The sequence below is a fragment of the Artemia sp. Qi Xiang Cuo genome, chromosome 5 (genome assembly GCF_049724085.1).
Source record: "Artemia sp. Qi Xiang Cuo chromosome 5, ASM4972408v1, whole genome shotgun sequence".
NCBI classification, from domain to species: Eukaryota; Metazoa; Arthropoda; class Branchiopoda; order Anostraca; family Artemiidae; genus Artemia; species Artemia sp. Qi Xiang Cuo.
Genome location: NC_142798.1, coordinates 289,143 through 304,641, shown reverse-complemented (window position 1 = coordinate 304,641; position 15,499 = coordinate 289,143). Strand labels below are relative to the sequence as shown.

General features: G+C 34.3%; 1 protein-coding gene across 1 annotated transcript in view; it reads left to right on the top strand.

Moving 5' to 3' along the window:
* LOC148951693 (ras GTPase-activating protein-binding protein 1-like) overlaps positions 1-15,499 on the top strand; it is a 46,501-nt gene that overhangs the window by 20,897 nt on the left and 10,105 nt on the right. Inside the window, exons 2-7 of the mRNA XM_089089251.1 lie at positions 86-197; positions 2,150-2,333; positions 6,447-6,563; positions 8,854-8,958; positions 9,905-10,226; positions 15,265-15,374. Coding sequence (XP_088945377.1) covers positions 100-197; positions 2,150-2,333; positions 6,447-6,563; positions 8,854-8,958; positions 9,905-10,226; positions 15,265-15,374 — 936 coding nt within the window. The 5' untranslated portion in view covers positions 86-99. The remainder of the gene's footprint in view (positions 1-85; positions 198-2,149; positions 2,334-6,446; positions 6,564-8,853; positions 8,959-9,904; positions 10,227-15,264; positions 15,375-15,499) is intronic.

The following is a 15,499-nucleotide window of genomic DNA, read 5'->3' as shown; positions in this document are numbered from 1 at the left end:
TAGAACATGTTTGTTAAGACTTGTTCTGGTAGCATTATTTATATTGACACTTATTTAAGAGAACCAAATTATTTTTTTGTTTCAGTTATTACATATATAATGGTGATGGAAGATAATCCTAGTCCTCAATATGTCGGATTTGAATTTGTTCGCCAGTATTATACAATGCTTAACAGGGAGCCTCTTTTTGTTCATAGGTAAGATGCTTAAATTTTAAATTGTAGAATTATCGTACCAGTGATTTATGCTGGTACGATACACCCAATTGCAAACTCCTTGCAATTGCGTGGATTTAATTTTGCAACCCTGTTACTAAATTCCCTAATTATTACAAAACTGGTGCTGCAAAAGGAGCAAAATAAAACTAGGTTACTCATCCAGAAACGACTGATTAACATTCGCAAGCCATACAGATGTTTTAAAAGGCTTAACTCCTGAACAAACTGTTCATATCAGTACATGTTTACAATATAAATATCAGTGATGATAGACCATTCAATACAAAATGCTTAATTCAATTATTAATTAATTCAAAAATCTAATTCAATAATTACTTGCTCCCGCCATTTACCCATGCCGCAGCCATTTAAACATTTGTCTCTCAATTACTTGGACTATCCATCTTGGCTTGTCTCTTACTACAATTAGCCATGTCTTGATGCAACCTACTGCAAAATACTTGATAACTTCAATTCAGGTTGTAAATTAATTAAATATTCAGTTCGAATAAAAATTAGATATAAAATAAGAATAAAAAACAGTAAAATAAAACTACACATTAAGGACAACAACGATCTTTGAGTTAACCCAACTACAGTTATTACTTGATGCAATAATTGCAAAAATATAACACACCGAAAAACATGATATATTAAAGAAAAACTGGATGCCTGTATCATTTCCCAAAATGTATGAGATGCAGAATTATATATTTAGCAGTAAAAAGGCTGATCCAAAGTTTGATGAAATTCTATGAGCATTGAAATATCTACAAGATAATGTTTCAAAAGTAGAATATAATGTGAGGAGCACTACACATTCAGGAAAACTACATATTGAACGATCCATTAAGTAGGAAATGATGAATTAGCTTATATTTTCTATTATCTCTCTACAATTTGTTCGAATTAAAATGTATTTGGTTTTATGTTTCGTTTATGTTCTGTTTCATCAATCATAAATTATTTTGATAAGAAGGGGGATATGGTGGAAAATTTGGGTTGAAGGTTAGCAACCCAAGTTTGAAGGTTAGGTTGGTCAGAAGAAAGCAGTGACAGGTTTTCTTGCCTGGCATATTGTGATGGACTGAAGAGGACCTGTGATTAACGGTTGTAAATGAAATATTTAGTAATCTAGTTTTTTCAGTTGCGAATCAAAGGCAGAAAACAGAAATATAATTAAAAGAGGGGGTAATCACGGGATAGCAGCAAGAGAAAGAGGATGTGACATTGATAAAAAAGTGGAACTCTCAATACATTTATTATTCAAACTAATAAATATAGAACATAGGCCGAATAACAAGCACAACCTTAATTTTTCTTGTACTCCTGTCGTCGTGTTGTTGGTACTGAGTATGGACTCAAAAGTTGCTTTCATTAGTTTCACTAATATCACTTTTTGCCCCTCCACTCTGTTTCCTGTATATTACCGAGCTTATATTGTATTAAGTGCTTAATGACAAAATTTATATATATATTCCGTTTTATATATTTTATTTGTAGTGATGACAAACTTAAACGTGGTGCGCATTTTAAATAGCTAGATATCAATAAGCAGTTGACTGAAAATGCGCACCACGTTTAGATTTTGAGAAAAATTTTACAAGTTTGAGTAAGAGAGCTCGTAACATTCAAAATATTCAGAAATTTTTGATGTATGTATATCAAAAAGATTCTCTACCGAAAAATTTATTTTCCCCTTTTTAGTCCATTTGTAAAACGTGGTTTTTATAGGGTATTTATTTTACAATTACCATAAAATTAGGGATTTATATATATATATATATATATATATATATATATATATATATATATATATATATATATATATATATATATATATATATATTTTGTTTTCCAGGAGCAGCTGTTTGGTTTAAATAGTATTTGTTTCATAATTACTTAGCATGATCATTGATGTTTCTTTTTAGGTTTTATAGCAATGATTCTTCATTTATCCACGGTGGATTGAATCCTGGGGATATGACCGCGGAGCCAGCTCAAGGACAAGAAGAGATCCACCGTCGTATTGTTTCTTTAAATTTCAGGGATGTCAAGACCAAAATATTCTTTATTGATGCATGTGAAACACTCAACAAAGGAGTTGTCATTCAGGTAGAATAAACATTCTAGATTCATCTCTACGGTGTCAAAATGGCAGTCGAAGGGGTGAGGGGTGTTACATAACGGAGAACAAGAATTGGTACTGTTCAGGGTTCGTAGGGAGAGGGGAAAAAACTGCGAAAAGGGGTATTTTGACAGTTTGGCTGGGGTTTAAAAATCAGATTTCTCCAGGCTGTTCTTAAACTTTTTAATGCTCTCAACAACAGTCTAGATGGGAAGAAACAGTTAGCTACCGAGTTTTTATGAAATAACGGCTTTGAACTTAGCAATGAAAAGACATGTCCTCACCTCAATTCGGTTTTTAGGGGCTCATTATATTTTTTTTTTTTTTTTTTCATTTATGAAAACATCCTTCTGTGTCTTTTGCACTTCAATTTCCTTATCCTCGAATTAAATTTGTAGATTAATAGCCGTACTCCTACTCATTTTAAAATTCAAATAAGAGGCCAGATTTGGGCGAAAAAGGAAATAAAATGAATAGAACAGCAAAGGGACTTTAAGAAATGCAAGGAATTTTTGATGAGTGGGTGAAACTCAAGTCTGTGTTTTGTGTCTGTGTTTGGTTTTCACTCCACCAACAAAGGCTTCATTGGATGTTGGAGCGGTCAAACACCAGTTATTGTGTTTTCAGTACAGTAAGAGAAGGGTTTTTAAAGCTTTTTTTGTGGCCCCCCCCCCCTTCCCACCCCCAAACGAAAATCCTGGATACGCCCTTAGCCAATGAATATGCCAATCACCTAAGCTATATGTAGCAAATGCAATAAATCTATGCTAGATTAATCAGTCTAGGTCTTCCAAGTTTGGTCTTTCAAAATGAAAATCGGCCACTTTTTCATAAAATTAACATTTCCTTGTGTATTTTTTTTGTTTTGTTTCTATGTCTAAACGGCACTGCTCGTGGCCTCAGCACTGCCAGAACAGATAATTTCGTGAGTTTGTAGTGGCAGAACCGTGAGAGGAAAAAAATACCAAAAGGCAACCTTGATTACTGTGACCCATTGAGCAGATTATAGCATAGTCAATAGCAAAATATTGGACTAGATTCCAGAACTCCGAGTATATTGGGGTGGAGTATGAGGGTACGTCATTATTTCCTCCGCACCTTAAAAAAAACTTAAGGGAATTAAGTGAAAAAACTTTTTTCCAAAAAAAAAAGTTTCTCAAAGAAAAGTAATGAGCTACACGAATCCAAGAACAAGCAGAAATATAATCAAATAATAACCCAATTTTAAAATAAACAGAAATCACTATCAATGAATAAACGAGGTCTACGAATAGAAGTTATAATGCGTTATCAAGTCACTTAAAACGAACAGAAATTACTACAAACAGGAGTGGGGCTAGCACCCTCTAAGGCTCCTAAAGACTAGAACATCATTTGCACTTTACTGAAAGCAATTTTTATTTGGTACGGTGTGTTAATCAACGGTGGTGCTGTTTCTCGTATGCAATACTTAAAAAAAATTGTGGTTATACTCAGGAAATAAGTCTATGGGTGTTTGACTGCAATATTCAGTAAAATTCCGGTTTAACCCGTAAAAGCGGTTCGATACCTTGCCTTGAAGGATCACTCTGTCTTGTCCATTATAAACGTTTGTAGGTTGTATAGCCAAACTTTTAAGAATTGATTGGGCGGTCGTGCTTTAACTTGTAGAGCTTGGATAAGCGATCCGAATAAACGACCAAAAACTAAAAGCTGACGTCTATTTTCCAGAAATCTTAGAAAAACAATTTAACTTTTTCTGTTGCTGGAGATAGAGATGTTCAGATTTAATGAAACTTACATTATTAGATGTAATTTTGTGCGAGTGTGATTTTTTTTTTTTTTTTGTAGAATATCTATAAGTGGGATTTTTCTTTTTTTTTAATGGAACAAAATTTTCTTTTTTAAGTTCAGGTAAGGGCAGTCTATAAAATTTTTGGAGCATACCTGCTAGGAAAACGGTAAAAAACACTGCTAAAAAAAAACATCACTTGAGCAATTTGAGCAGCTTTGGGAGTTCCCCGAGGGGGTACCCCTCTTGATTGCACAGGGGGCGTAAAATTTTATTGTCTTTAAACCAAATTTCGTCGTCAGGCGGCAGATTCTCAATAGTTCCAAATGGGGGAAAATCCCATGGAAGAATTTACTAATAGGCCCTTTGTCTTTGAGATGGTCAACTGATTCTGAGGCTCCCAAAAATTTGTTTAAGGTATCAAACGGGCTTAAGAAAGGGAAGGGGAGAAATGAAAGCAATATCCATTACTGGTTTTATTTCTGCTTCTAGTTTTGCCTTTCAAATTTTTAAATAATCAGGATTAAAAATAAAGGAAGTATTCTGCTGATGTTTAATGAATTTAAAATTATTTACGGAATTGTATGGCTTTTTTTTTAACAACAAAATGTGAGTGGATAAAAAACGGTAGATATATAGTAATACACCAGCAGGCATCTACCGTGTTTGATGTTGAATGTGTTTTTTTTTTATTCATAAAATCCTATCTTATGTCATAAATCAAGCCATGCTACTGCTGGTGCTATGTCGGGCAAAAATTTAGAGAAAATGGACGGTGCTGGGAACTAGTTCTCTCTACGCTGGTGATCCTGGTGATCAAGAACATTAAGTCAAGCGTCACTTCTCAACACAACACGCGCATTACATGCTTTCAACGAAATTGAAACTTTCAATTAGACGTTTATTATGAAACTTTTTTATTAGACTCACAGAAAAAACTTTAAAACAAAAATTTTCAAGGAAACATCAACCAGTTCCAATATTCCCCTTACTACCCGAGTCAGCCTAGTATAGATCTTGTCCAAGGGAGACAGAGAATTCACAAATTATTCCTCAAGATTAATGGCCTTATCAACGACACTCCACAGTGTGCCACGGCGTATCCCAGAGCCTTGCCGTCGGCAGGCTCTTGGAGCCAGGTGAACTCCTGTTTCTGCATGCTCTCTTCTGTCAACTTGTTCCTGAAATATTGTGTTAAGCTTCGCAATCGATGCATTTCTTTTTATGCGAATTTAAAAAAATCTAAGGAATTTCGCAAGCTGTGATATCACTCTCGGTAAATATTAAACAAAATGGAATGTTGATCTCGAATATGATAAGATTGAGATAATGACTAGTCGTTCAAGATGATTCGGTATGTTGACGCCATAGTAAGAGCCATTGAAGGAACCAGGGATGATTGCACTGCTAAACATAGATTTTTAAGAAACGCCTCTTTTGGGGGTATGGTGTACAAAAAAAAACTTGGGTTCAACCTTCTATTTCCGCCGCCAACCCCAGTTATGGTTTGCGACTAGATATGCAGTTTTTTTAGTTAAATTTGCCTAATATGATTTGAGTTTTGAAATTACCTAATATTTGAGAGTTTGAATATATTATTTCTTAGAAATGTAATCCTGGAAGTTTCAAAAGAACAAGGTAAGCAAATCTAAAATCTTAGAATGCAGCAGGAAGGAAGCAGGAATGAACACTGCTAACATAGATTTTTAAGAAAAGTAAATTTTTTTTTGGGGGGGGGGGGGTATGGCTGACAAAAATACGGTTATTCAATCTTTAATATCTTCTGCCAACCACAGATATGCCGTTTTTTTTAGTTAATGTGACTTCTTTTTTTTTACCTAATATGACTTAGGTTTTGAAACTGGCTTGAAATCTGTGAGTTTGAACGTATCATCCATAGAAATGCAATTTCGAAGTTTAAAAAGAACAAAATAAGCAAATTTAAAATCGCAGAATGCATATTAGATGTATATTTTCCGGGGGGCGGGGGATCTGAACTTCTTTTAGGGGGGGGGGCTGAAAATGCTGAGTTTATTTTGTTTTAAATTCTAAAAAGGTTGATGTTTGGGCCATTACTGTCCTCAGCTCCTACCTCCAAAATCTTATTATTACTTTAAAATAATATGTAACCTTGTTAAGATCAGCCTTCTTTTTTGCGGCTTTGGCAAATTTACCGTTACGAGAAAGTAAAAAAAATGAAATACAACGATAGAAAGAAAATTAGAGAACGCAAAAAAATAATTCCACCATTTAAAAAATTAAAACAAGTTTTTGATTGTTTCTTATAAAGTTATTTGTTTCAAACATTTACAAATTAATATTCTTCTAGGTCATCGGGGAGCTTTCAAACAATGGAATGCCTATGAGAAGATTTATGCAAACATTCGTGTTAGCCACCCAAGCTGCTCGCAAGTACTACGTTAGGAATGACATTTTCAGATATCAGGTAAAAATTAGTTTTATTGTAGTGATAGCTGAGTTCGTTAAGATGTGTCAAGTAGTGCAGCCCAGCAATTTTTCACGTATCTAGCTAAAATAAGTCGTATATAGCGTATGGTAAATCGTGTTGACATCCTGACTTTATAATCAAGAGTGAACCTATCAAAAGATGCCTGGCAAAATTTTGTGTTTTGGTAATTCCTTTCTCCTTAGGCCTTTTTTTGGGTGCACTTCTCGATCGCGTCCGATCCTTCTGCGTGAAAACGCTGGGTGTGATTCTTTCATCTATGAACCTTTTGGCATACAGCATGATTATTCCTCTTTATAAGTCATGCATAAGGCCTATAGCTGGGTCCAAAATAGGGCCTCAAGGGCGAGCTGTTGCACCAATCGGGTAGCTTTTTAACCTGTAAGTGAAAGGCTTGATGTGGTGGCAATGGCTGGTTTCTACAGGTACTTCCTCCCTCCCTCCGATGAGCCACCTCTACTTGTACCTTTTTTCACCAAGTTAATACGGCAGACATTCAGGAGTACGATAGAGTCTAATTACCTATACGAGGAGACACCCCATATTGTGATCTTGAAGAACAGATTTGTAAGAAGCTGCACCTCCGTTCTTAGGAACGGTTTTCAAAAGGAGGTTATGCCCTTGGTTCTAATAAAGGGAAGTTTAACTGACATAGTTCTAAGGATAAAACCTGGGTAAAGAGTTTGCTAGTGGGATACCAGACCTAAGATTTTTAGCGGCCTTGTACTATGAAATTTGTCATATAAAAAGAGATCAAAATTGTGACTTATTGCAATTTGCTATTCTGTTTAAGTTGATGTTATTTTTAACCCAGGGTCGTCAACAGATGGGAGTTAGTGTTCCCGGATTTTTTGGAAGGCATTCGAAATTGAGAATAAATGTTTCTGCTCTACTCTCCTCTGGTGTGAATACTTACAATCCTTCAAAAGTAACTTTTCTAATTATGCTAATCCAGTAGGGAGTAAAACCCCTCACAGCTGCTCAAGACTTGGTGTCCGTGTCAAGTTGGCAGGAGTCAGGCAAGGCGAGGTGGGGATCAATTCAACCTTCCATCGAAATTTTTGTCAAATAGCTGTTTGTTTGCTTCTTTTTTTATGTAAGTTACGCAGAGTACTTCATCACCATTAATTTCTAATATGATACGGTGTAAAATAATTCTAAAATATTCTAAAAGAATGTTTATACAAACTTTTTGAAATCCGTGTTAAGAAGCTGATTGACCATAAGCGCATTGCCTTGGCCTTCTAGATCCTGTGCATGCTTCCTATGGCTAAAAATCTCTGTTTTTATCTTCTCGTTTGTTTTGCGTTTACTTGCCTTGTCTATATGAGCTCATCCCTTAAGCTTTGAATATATCGCTTTACTCTGTAAGGAACAAGATATATGAATAACGCTTTTTGAATATTAAGCAAAAGAAACTAGATGTACTAAAACGAAATAGAGGTGAAAATTGTTATGTGGGATTTTGTCGGTAATAGACTGCCAAAACTGTGTATTTTGGCGTTCAGGCTGAGGCCTAACTAAAAGCAGGACGTTCGGCGTTCAGGCTAAGGCCTAGCAAAAAACAGGACATTCCTGAATGGGGCAGGAGGAGGTCTACGAAATTTTGAAGTAAGTGGGAACTTCATACAATAAATAAACGGGGAGGGCTTGTTTAACTGTGTTCCGTGATTGATTATTTTATATCTATTATTCAGTATATTTAAAGTTAATTATTTGTATGTACGTGTCTGTATTTTTATTTTGTTCTTCTGTGAGTCTTTAAAGAAAAACAGCTAAACCAATGAAGCTAGAAAAGTAATTTTTTTTTGTACTAATCTTGGAACCATTAGAATGGCTTTAGAATATAGAAATGATTTCCCTGCTTCTTAAACATTTTAATCTCAAACATTTTTTCAAAATTCAGATACTTGTCTTTGTATTAAAACGGCTGACATCAGACTTGACTAAGTTGAGTTCGTTCAACATCATGGGAGAGACTAAGCCCTTTTCCTTCTCATTCTATAGACATTATAATTGATCACTTCTGTTTTATATGTGATGCAAAGTTTACAAAAACAAACTTATGAATTCAAGATTTTTTTTTTCCTAACTCTATTGTTGTTTAATTGTATTACTGTTTTTTGGATTCTCTTTTTTTGGATAATTCAGTTTCTAAATAACTGAACGGTAGTGAAAATAACCCTCAATGTTAAAATAACCCCCCTTTTAGGTATTAATGTCCATTGAGGACCTTTGATAACAAGGTTTTTTTTTTCTTTAATTATAGGATGAGGTTTTCAATAATGAGGATGCTAGTGACTCTGGACGTGAAGATGAAGAAGAGAGAAATTCTCCCATAGATCAACCCTCACCGGATATCTTTAGTATGCAGGTAAAAGGAATGTTTAAAGTACAGTAATTGGCATAGTTTTCAAGATGCTTATCCAATGTCGATTTCTTGTAATATGCTTTACTAGAAATTACAAAGAATTTTATCGCGTCCTTTGTTACCTTCAGGGGATACTTATGAGTATTCGCGAAGTATTGATTATATATCTTGTTCTTGGTCCAGAAGATAAAACAGTGAGATATGCTTTATGTTTCACTAAAAATCAAACGTCTAAGATTGAGAATATTAAAAGGAGGGGTTTTAAATTCAATTCGGGTTCTTCCTTCGCTACTTAGTTCAAGGTTAGTTTAAATCGATCTAATCGGATTTATTTGAAAATATAACGGCACAAATTTACCATGAAATTCGGATAGACGTACCTGCAGTCTGAGTTTCAGTGTCTCATCCATTCTCTTTGACAATATAAGTTGTAAATTAAATACTCTACTAGAAACCAGTAGACTTATCGTCTTAGACTCAAGTAGCTCACTTAACCTGCCAAGATTTTGCCAAGCTAACCTAGCCCTATTTTATGCAGGTTCTATCACTCATAGTGGAAAATTTTAATCCTATACCATTGCCCATTAATAACACCAGTTTTTGAAATTTTTCATTGTTTAATGAAGTCAGTCGACGTTAAATTTTCAGTATTGATAGTAATCTTCTAATGTTAAATATCTTCTATCGATCCAACTACTAAATTTCCCATTCTCATTGAAAGTAGATGGAATGTCAGTACACTCGATTTCAAGCAAATTCTACTACGATGGGAGAAGCTATGATTTCTGTGTACTGGATTACTCGTAAATCTAACCTGTGGATTTAATGATTGATATTTCTTTGTATCCTGTATAATCACATACCCGTGTTAGCTTTTAGTAATTGAAGCTAGTATTTATATATACGTAAGCTGTTTTATATTAATTGTTTATTGTACGATATTTTTCAGACAAAACCTCAACCGAATCCTATTGTTGAAACCGAGCTGGCTCCTCCTATTGTTAACGGACATGCTACCATTATTTCCCCTGTTGAAATCCCAATAGTCCCAGAACCTGCTCAGCCCATATATCAAAGACAGCCTACACCCGACGTCATTCCCCAAAAGGTGGTGACACCAATAATTTCACCTCAAGTTGCACCGGTCCAGCAGTTGCCACCTGAAGAGCCCAAGTTTATATCAATCGAAACAGAAACTGGTCCAGAGGCCATTGGTAGCTGGGCTGCAGATTCTGCTACCCAACAGTCTGAGACAGAGATACAACCGGAAGGTATGCCTTTCATGACTGATACGATATATAACCAAAGGGTACATCCCACATAGAGCAGTGATAAAAAATAGATTAAAGAGATAAGGCTTCTTGACTTTCTGTGTTTATTCATCATTAAATACGGTCTGGACGTATAATGTCCTATTTTGGGGTGTAATTTGACCATCCAAAACACAGGTAACAATATGTTAATATGACAATAGTCCAGGGCAAGGACTTTGCAGTAAAAAGAGAAGTAGACTTTATTAATTATGGGATTCCATCAATTTTCTATTCGGCTAAGACTTATGATGTTCCGCCCATTTTTAATTCTACTGCCGCCTAAAATCGGAAATGATTCTATAAACGCGGAACGTATGTGTTCTAGTGGGCGAGACGTAATTTCTTAAAGTTCGGCGTCGTGGAAAGCACCCAAAGATATATAACTCAAGCGCGTAAAATTCTGCCATTTAATTTAGAACACAGATAATATTTAAAACATATAGCATAGTTATAGAAAACCTTGTCATACATTCTGGCTAATCAAGACCATCCGTGGTGGATTTTTGCTCTCTTTTATATGTTAATATTTTAAAATGTGCAGTAATGCCCTTCCTGTCGGTCAAGAATTGAAGATACGTAAAAAACACCGTGTTTGAGTTTAGCGCCCCCTTGTAGCTTAATTACTATTAGTGTGCCTTTCCTTTGCCATCTACATTAATTATACAAATACATATTTATATATGATGGTGCTAATTTTTTTTTACTCTGTATATAAGAATAATGCACTAAGAGGAGTGTGAGAAAAATAAAGCGAAAGGGATGCAAAGCTACGCACAATTGCTTTGCACAAACTTATAAAGACGTATACATACATAAATTGTTTACTGATGGTAATGGGAGTAAAACTAAATTTCCATTAAAGAACGTTAGGTTCTCCGCATAATTCCCTTTTTTTTCACTTTTTTTGAACTTCATTGTGTTTAGACTACACGTTAAAAATGCACACAATACCCGTTCACAAAATAAATTACTTTTGATATAACCAAGCAAAAAGAAACCCAGCAAATTATAACAAATATTCAAATCCATCTTTTTATTATACAAGTTTGACGGCCAGACTCTTAAAGTATACTTAATTATATTTTCCTGTGAAATTTCGGAACCAATTCTGAAATTTCGGATACCTTCGATATTAAAGTTTGTTATGTATTACTTCAATCACTTGTTTTTGGGTGGTGGAGGGATGACGCGAACCCCGACTTTTTGTGTCTGATCCTTCATTCTTTGAAACAAAAGAAAGAAGAGCAGAAAAATGGGTTAAGATGCAGGGTTGGTCCTCTACATAAACCTGTTACGAAAACAATTCTTGCTTCATAATATGCAGAACAATCCTAGGTAACATATTTTACAGGGGGAAGCTTTATCTTCACTTCTTTCATTGTTGTACAATTTTTTAAAAAGAAAATTCTTAAAGGTAAAAATGAATTCTACTCCATTTTCTATTTTCAAATTATCATATTCCTAGTTAGAAATCCATTAATGTCTTGTACCAAAAACATATTATAGGCAAATACTGATAATTTAGGTTAGGCTATGTTAGATTTGTTAAATGGCGCTTGGGCGTTTGTTTATAAACGATTTTCAAGACTTAGAGAATGGACACAAATATTTTAAAATGTGATAGAAAAACTGGAAAAAGAAGGAAAGAAGTGAAGAAAAAGATTCTCCCCCTGCCAAATATGTTAGCTGGGATTATTTTCCATATTATCAAGTAATAATTGTTTTCTTAGCATGTTTCATTATGTAGAGGACCAACCCTGTATCTTCACCGAAAAATGTCTTATGTAATTGAAGCATAAAGTTCTCCCAGGAAATAAAAAGATTTTCGAACGATAAGATTTTATTTTTAAAAATGGACTGTCACAAGTTCAGGGAGTCGAATTCGAAATTCACTGTAAAAAAAAAAAAACACGTTTAAAGCCGATAAATAGAGAAGAAGGAAAAAAAAATTTGACATGATAAACTATAGATGATATGAAATAGAAATTAATGTGCAAAAATTGTCAGGTAGTATCGTCAGAAACCAGATTACTTCAAAAAAGGAAAAAAAAACCTGAAAATTATAGAAAAGCTATTCTTTTATAACTTTGATCTTCTGACTTAACAAACTGTATTCAACTTCGAAGAATTGAGTTCACTTATTTTATATATATATATATATATATATATATATATATATATATTACTTCGACGAATGCCAAGAGTTAGTCAAGAAAACCTTATTTTGAAATATGTAAATATATAAAAAAAAACTGAGCTAAGTTTATATATTTACTGAGCATAACTTAAAGTTTTTTGTTCTTTTAAGTTTTAGGGCTAATAGAAAGACATTGGACCATCTATCCCTATGTAAGGATTTTGCATTTATTTTTGGTTTTCTTGGTATATCAGTCATGGTAATTCTAAAGATTTAAAGTGACATAACATAAATTTTGGAGAGCAGAAAAGCTGTAAAATGTTTAATAATTTATTTATTACCCACTATAAAAAAGAAGTGGAGTACATCAAGAAAAAAAAAAAAAAAGAAAAAGTAAACTCGCACACTTAACAATTATTTGCATAAAACGACGTAAATTATGGTGCGCTGTAAGACCTGCAGATAACGACAGCTTTCCTGCAAGCAAAGTCACTTTTTCCCGTAAATCAGGGAGGCCGAATCGCGATATTAGATGCCGGTTCCGGAACCACGGAGGGTTCCCGAACCGGAACCCTCCGTATATATATATATATATATATATATATATATATATATATATATATATATATATATATATATATATATATATACATATGTGTATATGTATATTTGAGGAAGAACTTATAGAGACCGATGAAGGAAGAGGACTACGAATTGTTAAAATCTGTCACCAAGGATGAAATAGTTAAGACCACGAAAAAAATGAAAGGAAATTCAGCTTCTGGTTTAGACGGAATCCCAATGCAAATATGGAAATGGGCAAAAGTGTGAGTCATCCAAATCATCGCTATAACATTTTTTGTCAATTATCAACAACCCTCAATGGCCAGATTAACGGAATACATCTGTCACCATACCGTTATATAAAAAAGGGGATAGTATGGATCTAAGGTAAACCGTATTGTCAGTTTGGGCAATCGTGTTAGCAAGCTTTTCGCAAAAGTTTTGGGGAATAGTTTAGATAAGTGGCTAGAAAAATACAAGCAGGATCTCGCGAAAATTATAGTACTACAGATCAAATTTTTATTTTAACCAGTCTAATCAGGAAATCGAAACAGGAAAAAAGAGGGTAAGTTGTTTATGACCTTTTTGGACTTAGGTGCTTTCGATAGTGTAAATAGGGAAATTCTTATGCATTGTTTGATTAATTTGGGATTGCTGCGTCACTTTGTGCGAATTTTAATACAAATGTATTTGACGGTAAAGTTTGTTGTGTGGGTTGGTAAGGAAAGATCGAGGGAAATATTTAGCAGGCTAGGGGTAAGACAAGGTTGTACTTTGTCACCGAAGTTATTTTCGTTTTATATAAATGACATCGAAAGCTATTTAAGGAAAAGGAAAGTAAGTGAATTGCAATTATTTGATTAAAAAATGTCCGCTCTTTTGTACTCCGATGGTATAGCTTTATTGGCAAATAGTAGAGAGAATCTATAACATGCATTAAAGATTGTAGAAAAGTATTTTAAGGAAAAGAGACTGGTTTTAAATCTAGAGAATTCAGCAGTAATTGTTTTTGCAAGAGAAGTGAAGACATGTGAAGAAAATTTTAGTTACGGGAGGAGAGTTATAAAGGTAGTGAAGGAGAAGGTTACCTAGGTTGTAGACTTGTTTCAAATGGTAAGTGGACAAGAAACGTAGCTCAAGCTACAAAATTTTATTTTTGCAAGTAGAATAGAACCTGCTATACATTATGGGGCAGAGGTATGGGGACACGAAAGGGGATGGAAATGGAGAGGATACAGTTTCATTATTTAAAAGATTAATAGGGTTAGATAACAAGTTTCATAGCATTGTTATAAAGTGCGAACTGGGTCTCTTTAGCTTAAGAAATAAACGGTTAGTACGCATAGTAGGGAGAAGAAATATATTTAAAATTTGAGCTCCAAAATGATACTTTAAAATGGGTTTTATCACTAAGGGGAAATTTTATGCCATTTAGGGGGAGAAGAAAGTATTTAGGGAGGGTTAAGGTACGGAGTGGTCCCTTCACTTGTCCGATGGACGGGGAGTCTGAAAATTTAGAACATTTTATGTGTGATTGTGAAGAACTGAAGATACTTAAAAGGGAAATTTTTGGGAGGGATATCATGCATACAAGTTGTTTATAAAATATAATTGGAAGTAGTTGCAAAGTGGATATTAAACATTTGGAAAATTTTGTGAGTGTGCGGATGAGACATAGGGAGGGTTTTCTATCTTAGTATTATTTTCAAAAGTGTTTGAACTTATTATGTTTATGGGTTTTGTTGTATTTGTAGTATCCATGGCCCATGGGGCTTTTGTCAGAAATATATCTATCTATTATATATTGATGCTAATATGTTCAGTGCTTCATGGGTTGCATGTTAATTTGGAGAAAGTAATTATCGATACGTTTGGCTTCTATTATATATTGATGATGATATGTTCAGTGCTTCATGGGTTGCTTGTGAATTTGGAGAAAGCAATGATCGATACATTTGGCTTCTAATATATATTGATGCTGATATGTTCAGTGCTTCATGGGTTGCATGCTAATTTGGAGAAAGCAATGATGGATACATTTGGCTTTCACAATAATGCTAAACAAAGCATACGAGAACCACGACAAACATAGGCAGTTGTTTGCCTTACATCCTGTACATTTGCATCGTCTTTGATGACGGACTATGCTTGATTGAAGCTCATTTTAAACTTGATTGTCTGTAAAACTGTTTATGGAAGACTTTATGTTTATACCACCTTTCCTCTTGAATATTCCAGTTTTAATTCCTTTGAAGCAATCAAATGTTCAAAATTAATTTTAGCATTTATTTCCAGTGGAAGCAGCTTCGACAAATGAACCAAAAACATTTGCTAATTTGTTCAAAAGTGGCGCTCACCATGGACTACCACCAACGGCACCGCCACCTTTCTCTTCGGTCAATCAGGTAAGCCTTTTCGAGATAACGTCACTTCAAATCTCTTTAGTAAAAATTTTCGCCAGATCCGAATACATGCTAAGAACTAGTTCCAGCACTTACGCAACTTGAAAACTAATTAATCATCGTACCGC